General features: G+C 41.4%; 1 protein-coding gene across 1 annotated transcript; it reads right to left on the reverse strand.

Moving 5' to 3' along the window:
• Window positions 1-8553: 8553 nt before the first annotated feature.
• On the reverse strand, window positions 8554-9498 carry LOC123586466 (olfactory receptor 10T2-like). Its single transcript, XM_045455702.1, has one exon. The coding sequence runs from the start codon at window positions 9496-9498 to the stop codon at window positions 8554-8556; it is 945 nt and encodes a 314-aa protein (XP_045311658.1).
• Window positions 9499-10010: the final 512 nt, after the last annotated feature.

Genomic DNA, 10010 nt, shown 5'->3' on the forward strand with positions numbered 1-10010 from the left:
GCAAAGTCCCCAAGACCAGAAGGCACCTGAGTGGCTGTGTTAGCAGCAGAAGAGAGGTCTTTTGCCTTTCAGAATGTGATTCTCACAGTGTTATGAAGCCTCCTCAACATGCTTATTATGTAGGTACTAACTTGCTTTTTGTGTATCTGTGTGTATAGGAGTTAGTTCCGTGTTCTGTTCCTGACCCACCTGGTCTCCAGGAGCTTGTGCTGTAGTCCGTGTTTCGGACTGGCTCTGACTTTGTATTCCTGGGGGTTTCTGTGTCTTCATCTCTGTCAACTATCATTGTTTGCAGGGCACTTACTAAGTTCTAGAACCTGTACCTAGACCCCACTTTATACAACCATTTCTGAAAAAGGTTGTTACTGAAGATTTTGTATACATAAACACACACACACACACACACACACGTGCGCACATGTGCGCGTGCGCCATGGATTGTTATTCAGCCTTAAAAAATGGAAATCCTGCCATTTGCAACAACATGGGCCTGGAGGACATTATGCGACGTGAGGTAAGCCAGTCACAACAGAGAAAAGCCTACTTTCAGGAGGGAGCTGAAGAGTCAAACTCCTAGAAACAGCAGAATGGAGATTCCCAGGGCCTGGGGGAGGAGAAGTGGGGAGTGGTTGTTCAATAGGTATGGATTTCAGCCATACAAGAGGAGTATGTTCTAGAGATCTCCTGTACAGCGTCGCTCCTGTACAGATACCACGGTATTCTGTGCTTAACATTTATGAAGAGGGTAGATCTCCTGTTAAGTGTTCCTGCTGTAAAGAACAGAGATTGTGTGATTAAAATATTGTTGAGTGCCCTACTGAATTAAATCAGCACCGAGGCAGTGTCTGTGTAAATCTAGGAACACCAGTGAGTCAGTTGATTTAGAATATCTATAAAATGTACACACATAGCTTTACAGAAATTCATTTTAAGGCCTGAATCATCCTGGTTAACACCAGTGAGTCAGTTGATTTAGAATATCTATAAAATGTACACACATAGCTTTACAGAAATTCATTTTAAGGCCTGAATCATCCTGGTTAACATTATTTGGAGTTCACATCCTTCCTTGCGACAGTGTCTGTTTCCATTGGCACTGCACCAGCGTGGGCCCATCGCCCTTCTCTGTGTCTTACCTGAGATGTAAAACCATGGGTCCCACTTACTCTCACTTCCTGTGCATTGTCCGGTTTCTCAGCGTGATGGGTGTTCTGTCCAAGAGGATGTCTGTTATTCATTGATGGGCTCCCGTCTGCCTTCCCTCTTCCTCAGAGGAAGAGAGGCACAGAGCCTGCCAGCGACAGAACCCAAGCGAAGTGGAGAAAGAGGAAAGGTCAAAATGGGGCCGAGGCTACTGATCTCTACTCAGGGGCAGGGATGGGAAGATGGTCTGGGGACTTAGACCCCGACCAAATGTAACCAGTTTCCTCCCGCCATTTGTGCCACTTGACCAAAGTCCACAGCCCACATTGAACGGTGGCCACTGAAGAGTTGGCACTTTCATTGTATTTATTGGCAGCGGGTTGCTCTTCACTAGGTCTCTTGACGCCAGAGTTGTTGTCATGGCGACGTTACACTGGGTTCAATTAACGGATGAGTTGATTGTGGAAAATAGAGGCAAGTCACTAAATGCCAAATTGCTCAAAATTGGGGCCAGGCATTAGAGCTTGGGGAACTGGAGGCTCCCTGCCACTCATAGATGCAGCATGCAGCAATTTTAGAAAATTTGACTAATTTTAAGTTGATTTCTCCATTTTACACATTACTGAAAGGGCAAAGGGGAAATTTATGCAGAGAATCCATGATGATAGGTAAATTATAAAACATGTTTGTTTTGCCTAAAATGTGCTTTTGTACTTAAATTAGGGAAGTCTTTTCCTGTCAGGCTGAGAGGGTGGATTGAGCAATGTTGCTTTTTATAGAGAAGGCCCTGGTGGGAGTGAGCTGAGAGGAGATGCGTTTCACCCCTCCAACCACGTTCCTATTTCCTGCCTCTCTCCTCCATAACCCAGAAACTGATATAGCGCACTGTTGTACGTAGGGGATATTGAAGCAATATGTGCTGAGTGTTGGGTGAATCGATGGTCACAGAAAGTGCCACCCCAATGGCACAACGACTTCTCCGTTTACACAAAAATACCTAGAGGTATTTTCTGATCTCCCAAATCTCTGGTTTCCCGCAGCCTTGTGGCCATGCTGGGAATGAGGGTGAGTTCAGCCTCACTTTCCAACCACATGTGGATGGAGGTTGGAAACCCCAAACAATGACACAGCACAGAGCAGGACCCATCGAGTATCTGGTAGATGAGGAAATAAGGATATGGAGGACAACAGGGAGGGCAAGAAATAGCTGGGAACAAGAAAGAATGCCCAGGAAGAAGTAGGAAGTAAGAAAAGTAGAAGTCAGTATCTCTGAATTTGAATGCTGAACTTTTTTGGTTATCAATGCCTACTGTTCACTTCCATGACTTTGAAGAAACTACTTTATCAACGTATTATTGACATGTGAAAAGCTGTATATATTTAATGTGGACACCTCAATGAGTTTGGGGGTAAGTACCCATCCGTGAAACCATCACCACCACCAAGGCGGTAGACCTTCAGCTCCCGAATTTCCTCCCGTCACTATTTTTATCGTCGTCGTCGTCATCATCATTTTGTGGTAAAAACAGCTAACATAAGGTCTAACCTCTTAGCCGGCTTTAAGTATCAATATAGTATTGTGAGTTGTAGCACTATGTGGCATGGTAGACGTCCAGAACTCATCTTGCACAACTGAACTTTTGTACCCTTTGGGCAACATCTCCACTTTTCCTCTTCCCCCTAGCCCCTGGCTACCATCCGTTTGTTCTCTACTCTCTTCTATGAGTTTGACTACTTTAGGCTCCCTTATAAGGAAATTATACGGTATCTGTCCTTCCGTGACTGGTTGATTTCACTTACCATAACGTTCTCTAGGCCCATCTGGGTTGTTGCAAATGACAGGATTTCCTTCCTTTTTAAGGCTGAATAATATTCCATTGTACATATATGCTATATTTGCTTTATCCATTCATCCTTCCTTGTGGACCTTTAGTTTTCATATCTTGATTCTTATGAATAGTGCTGCAATGAATATGGGAGTGCAGTATCTCTTTGATATCCCGAGTTTGATTCCTTTGGATAAATACTCAGAAGCGGGATTGCTGGATCATATGATTGCTCTGTTTTTAATTTTTTGAGGAACCTCTATTCTGTTTTTTGCAATGGCTATACCAAGTACCATCCTGCCAACAGTGTACCAGAGTTCCTTTTTCTCCACATCCTTGCCAATACTTATCTTTTGCCTTTTTGGTAAAATTCATTCTTTTAGACATTTAGTTTAGGTGTGAGGTGATATCTCATCATGCTTTTAATTTGTATTTCCCTGATGATTATTAATGTTGAGCAATTTTTCATACACCTATTGACTTTTTTGTGTATCTTCAAAATGGGAAAAGGATAGTCTCTTCAAAAAATGGTGTTGAGAGGGGCCCCTGGGTGGCTCCGTCAGTTAAGTATCTAACTCTTGACTTTGGCTCAGGTCATGATTTCACGGTTCATGGGTTTGAGCCCCATGTTGGGCTCCACACTGATGGCGCCGAGCCTGCTTGGGATTCTTTCTCTCCTTTCTCTGCCCCCCTCCTCCAAATAAATAAATAAACTTAAAAAAATGGTGTTGAGGGGCGCCTGGGTAGCTCAGTCGGTTGAGCGTCCGACTTCGGCTCAGGTCACGATCTCGCGGTCCGTGAGTTCGAGCCTCGCTTCGGGCTTTGGGCTGATGGCTCAGAGCCTGGAGCCTGCTTCCGATTCTGTGTCTCCCTCTCTCTCTGCCCCTCCCCTGTTCATGCTCTGTCTCTCTCTGTCTCAAAAATAAATAAACGTTAAAAAAATGGTGTTGAGAAAAACCGGCTATCTATATATGAAAGAATGAAATTGAACCCATATATAACACCACACACATTGACCAACTCAAAATGGATTCAAAATGTAAACATAAAACCTGAAACTCTAAACTTCTCAAAGAAAACGGGAAGAATATTGTCTTGGTATTGATCTTGGCAATAATTTTTTGGGTATGACACCAAAAGCACAAGCAGCAAAAACAAAAATCAGATATATCAAACTAAAAAGCTTCTGCACAGCAAAGAAACAATCCACAGCACCAAAGGGCGATTTACAGACTAGGAGAAAATTTTTGTGAACAATGTATCTGATAAGCGATTAATCAAAATGCATAAAGAACTCATACAACTCAAAAGCAAAATACCAAAAGCCAAATAACTTCATTAAAAAATGGGTCAAGGACCTGAATAGACATTTCTCCAGACAAGATATTTTAATGGCCACTGTTACTGCCTTTAGTTTTTCAAATTTTGGCCTCACTTTCATTCATTTGCTTCATTTTAAAGTTCCTGTGGGGAACTATGAGCTGGAGGTGTCGGGAGACTTGAGTTTAGGCTAAAAATGAAGCCACGTCTGAAGAAGCAGGGCTCTGAGACACATCTTGAAGACAGTTTGAGGACGACCTTCTGGAACTCTGCGCCAGCCTGTGCCCGAAAGCATTGCGACACTGGACTTTTCAACTTACCTGAGCCAATAGGTTTATTTTTCATTAATATTAGTTTGAGTTGGATTACTTTTTATTTATAACCCAAAGATCTTAAATTATAAGACCTTGTCACATTCCCGGATGGAGTTGAGATGACTTAAGTATGTGCTATTCAGGCAGGCATAGCTATATTAACATGTAAGAAATTAGGGCAAAAATAAAATAATAACACATTAATAAAGTGAATTGGCGAGAGGGAGTCATTAAGGACTCATCTGAAAGGAGGGCACAGAAATGTATACACTGAGGCCACATATATGTATTAAGTTTGGTTTCAGAATTAAGCACCAAAGTTTACACTGGGTCATTCAAGAGATGATGAAAATAATTAAGCATCATGTTATTCACAGACATGAAACATATGAGCCCTGTGGTTTCCAACATGGAGGTACTGATCATATTAACAAAGCCATAATTAATTACTGGACATCTAAGCAGAATGGAAGAAGGTCTTTAAAACAATGCGACCATATCACACCTAAAACCTCAGTGTCGGAGCCTAAATGAAAAACGGAACTGTATTTTCTTCGTCTCAGCCCACCTGGGTCATGAGTCTGGACTAAGACTGTCCAGACCCTCGCCCTGTGCAGTTCACACTCAACTATCTATTCAGGGCCTGGGAGTGAGGGACGACAAAAGGAAACATCCCTGCCCACTTCCTGTCTCTCTTGACCCTGCCATACCTCTCACCCCGCTTCATCCCTTTTGCTCATCCCGTTCACCCACAAGATCATAAATATATTTTTAAATATAAATATATTTTTAAATATAAATATATTTTTAAATATTCTAGAAAATGTACCGCTTAACCTTAAACACTTACTTCTAAGATGCACGTGGAATCGACTTTGTGTACGATACGCGACACAGTTAGATTCTCTTTTTCTGTGGCTATCCACCGATCCTGCACTGTTTTTGCAAAGATCATCTTTCATTCCAGATATGAGAGGATGCACTTGAACTTTTGCCATATCACCTTTGCCATCATAGGATGAATATATAGATATTGGCTTATTTCTGAGTGATCTTTTCTCTTCCATTGTTCAAGGCATGTGTTTTTGCACCAGCGTTAGACTATCTTTATCACTGCAACATTATTATATAGGTTTGTTCGTTGGAAATGTAAGTCTTCTAGACCAGTGCTTTTTAACGATTGCTTCGACTTTTTGTTCTTTTGCATTTCTGTATTTCATATTCCTAGACATAGGGATTTTCTTTTCCGCTGATTCAGAGAAATACAATTATTTTTTTTGTATGATTGACTTTGTAGCAGGTAACCTTGTAAATAGGTTCATTTATTAATTCTCACTTTCATCTGTATATTCTTATGTAATTTCTGTGTTCCTAAGAATATTTTCGATGCACACTTTAATTTCTTCCTTTCAAACTACTATTATTTTGTTTCCCTTACGCTAGGAAAGACCTCTAGTACAGTATTGAATAGAAGTAGAGAGAGTGGACATTGTTGTTTCATTTGTGAAATCAAAGGCACATTTCCTCCTGTTTCATCATTAAAAATGAAATTTGCTATCAATTTTTAAACATACTCTATCAGATTAAGAAAGTCTGTTTTTAGTTTTATATATTTTTATTTATAATTGCGTGTTAAATGTTATTGAATTTTTCTGCATCTATCCAATTATATCATAAATATGCAAATCACATTTTAAAATAAATTATATATAGAATTGCCTTGACAAACACAAAAAAATTACATATATACAATTTATATCCTGTATCTACTCCTATCTGTTCTACATACCTATCTAATTTAATCAATAAATCTACCATTCTGTTGGTCCTTTTTTGGTATGAATGTAGTCATTTTGAAATGTAAAGTATGTTAAGTCAAGCAACCTTTGGATAAACCCCATTTGTTCATATAATTGGGTTCAATATGGCTGCCTTAATTTAATCTGCAAAGTCCTTCCTAATAGGATTCCCTTTCTGCCTTACTTTTGTTACCTCGGTCTGTCACCTTGGAGGTCTATTTCTGGCACACGGAACACATACATGTACTCATCTAAGCTATACAATCCTTCTCTGAGTCCGTGCACCTGCCCAAAACACTCGCTGCCGCTCTTCACTTCCTTAGTTTTTACTTATTTTTCAGGCCCCAATTTCAATAGTACTTACTCCAAGATTGAGTTAGATCTTATTATTGTTTGTATTTTTCTTTCTCCAAGATTGAGTTAGATCTTCACACATATGCAGGCACTGCGTCCCAAGTAATTATCGCACTGCGCTGTAATTCTCTTTTTTTTGTCTACAATGTTTCTCACCTCTCTGTCTTGATTACCCTCACTGTGCCTATTGAGTGGCAGATGCCAAATAATTCATTGTTTGATAAATGAATGAAAGTAGAAAACACATTCTGAGTCGAGCGTATATAATGAATCTTTATTCGGTATCTCATTAAATCAATGAGATTTAGTAAAGGTACTGCTGAAGATCCAGAAAAAAATCCATTCAGTGATGCGATTATTTATATTTACAGGTAAATTAGAAGACCTCAACGACCTGCCTCTTACTATCATTTATTAATTGAATAAACATTTTCGAAAGCCTAGTGTGTGCTCAAGTGAAAGGCTGAGAAATGAAAATTTGTGAAATTATTAAATAAAATTCACTTGTTTTATTGAAACTCGCCTTCAACCAAAACCACAGTAAATTCAGTGGAATATATATGAGGTACTGAAACAGGTGACTGAAATTTGGTCACTTCCTATAATAGGACATGAAGGGAAGAAGGGTGCACCTCACTCTTTGCCCACAACACTTTACTGTTTTGCACACAGTAGCAGGTGCATCAACAGAGCTTTCATTTCATTTAAAAAATTTTTTTTAAATGTTTCTTCATTTTTGAGAGACAAAGACAGAGACAGAGCGCGAGTGGGGAAGGGGCAGAGAGAGAGAGAGAGAGAGGGAGACACAGAACCCAAAGCAGGCTCCAGGCTCTGAGCTGTCAGCACAGAGCCCGACGTGGGGCTCGAACCCACGAACTGCGAGATCATGACCCTGAGCTGAAGCTGGACGCTCAACCGACTGAGCCACCCAGGCGCCCCAACAGAGCTTTTGAGTGTTTAGCTTAAATTCCCACTGTATCTGACATTTAGTACAATCATAGTTTATGGAAGTAAGAAAGGAAAAGGAAGGAGAGGTGAAAGGGAAGGAGAAATGTGAATACCCATGCCTTCTATCAGACAAGCATGGGATTGCTTTGCATTTTTAATTTATTGAGTTCTTAAAATGCCCCACCGAAGAGGTGCTAGGCGTCTCATGTTACCCAGGGGATAACTGACCATAAGAGAGGTTAAACCTGCCTCAGGGCATTTAGCTGGAAAATTATCCAAATCAAGATTCAAATCCAGGATTTTGTGAGTCCAAAGGCTGTGTTTTCTACTCTACCATTGGTCTTTTAGAACTTGAATTCCTTTCTCATTTATCTATAAGTGAATTCATTTCTTTTCACCTATAAATTTTTCTCTGTAAACCCCAAAATATATAGAAAAGCATCCAGAAACTTAAAAGACCTTTGCCACTGGTTCCTTCAGTGTGAGGAGAATATCACAAGGCTGGGCATTCTCAGAAGGATAATGTATCATTTGTCGTGAAAGCCAAGAAAACCGACATTTCCAGTGCACACAAATTGCATGACTTGAGTGCTTAAGAGTTTCCACATTCACATAACTTTCTGGGGACCGATTGGCATAACCTCCACAGTGGATAGAGGCTAACCATGAAGAAGGACTTTCCAATAAAGAATCAAGGTACCTTGAAGTCCTCATTTCTTCCTTTTTTTGTTTTTTGGTTTATCTGTTCCTGTTTTGTTTTGTTTGACAAAGGAGAGTGACGGATCTGTTTATGAAGTTAAATTTCTGTCCAGGACACTTTCACGAATATAACTGTCCTGATTTACCAACTCATACAGTTTTGGGAAATGAGTACCTGCTGAGAACTTTACCCAGAGACGTCTTTACTTCTTTATTTCTCAGTGCGTACACAAGAGGATTGAGCAGTGGGGTGATCACGGTGTAGGTCACTGCCACGAGCCGGTCCTTATCTGAGGAGTACAGGGACGTGGGCCTCAGGTAGATAAAGGAGGCGCAGCCGTAGTGGACGACGACCACCGTGAGGTGGGAGGCGCAGGTGGCAAAGGTCTTCTTCCGGCCCTCAGCCGAGGCCATCTTGAGGATGGTGGAGACGATCAGGACGTAGGAGATGAAGATCAGCACAGAGGGAACCAGCAATACCAGAATACTGAGGAAGAAGATGACCATCTCCTTTCGGTTGGTGTCCGTGCAGCCTAGTTTTATGACCGGGGAAATGTCACAGAAAAAGTGGTTGATCCGATGGGAGGCACAGAAAGGCACGCTAAACACCAAGGCATTGACCACCGCAGAGATGAGGAAGCCACAGAAGCCGGAGGCGAGGACCAGCTGAATGCAGGTGGCTCGGCCGACAACCAGTGCGTAGTTGAGAGGGTTGCAGATGGCAACGTAGCGATCGTAGCCCATGACAGCAATTAGAAAACAGTTGGTACAGGCAAAGCCCACAAAGAAGTAGAGCTGAGCAGCACATCCGGAGAAAGAAATAGTCTGGCTTGCGGAAAGCAGGTTGGTCAGCATTTTTGGTACAATGACCAAGGTGTAGCAGGTTTCAGAGCAGGACAGGACAAAGAGAAAGAAGTACATTGGGGTGTGCAGAGTCCTGTCCAGACGAATGACGATCATGATGGTGGCATTGGCCATCAGAGTGGTCAGGTAAACCAGGAGGAAGATGAAGAAAAGAAGGATCTGCAGATTCCCCTGATTTGAGAAGCCTACGAGGATGAACTCAGTGGTCATGCTCTGGTTCTGTCTCTTCATTGGTCAGTGGGAATCTGATCCAGACGTCCTGAAATTGCGAACAAAGAATTCAACAAAACGGAATGCCCCCCAAAGAGGCGATGCGTTTCTGCACAAAGCTGAAAACACTAGTTTGGAAAAACGAGTAACAAACCCTAATCACACTGATCATGGGGTCGGGGAAAGCAGGAGGTGTGAGGAGAAGTGACCTAAGATGTCCCACTTCAAGGACATCTGACGGGTCACACACAGCGTGTTAAATCAAGAGGTGATGATTGAGAGCTCATCTCACCTAATCCTGTCATTTTATGGAAGAAGAAATCGAGGCTCGAAAAGATTAAGCCATTTACTTAACCCACATGAGAGCAATAGCCCTCGAAAAAATCACTTACCTGAAGAATCATCTTATGAGAATCTGATTCAGAAAAAAACCAAAAACCAATGAAAAGAGTTCTGTCCAGTCCCTCAGATGTTTAGCTCAAATACTATTTGCTTACATGTGATATTTCTTATTTATTTAGAAGTGTGGAGAT

This window comes from Leopardus geoffroyi, chromosome C3, assembly GCF_018350155.1.
Source record: "Leopardus geoffroyi isolate Oge1 chromosome C3, O.geoffroyi_Oge1_pat1.0, whole genome shotgun sequence".
NCBI lineage: Eukaryota > Metazoa > Chordata > Mammalia > Carnivora > Felidae > Leopardus > Leopardus geoffroyi.

Coding starts and splice junctions, on each gene's coding strand:
- LOC123586466 (XM_045455702.1), bottom strand. CDS start 9,498: ATGAAGAGACAGAACCAGAGCATGACCACTGAGTTCATCCTCGTAGGC.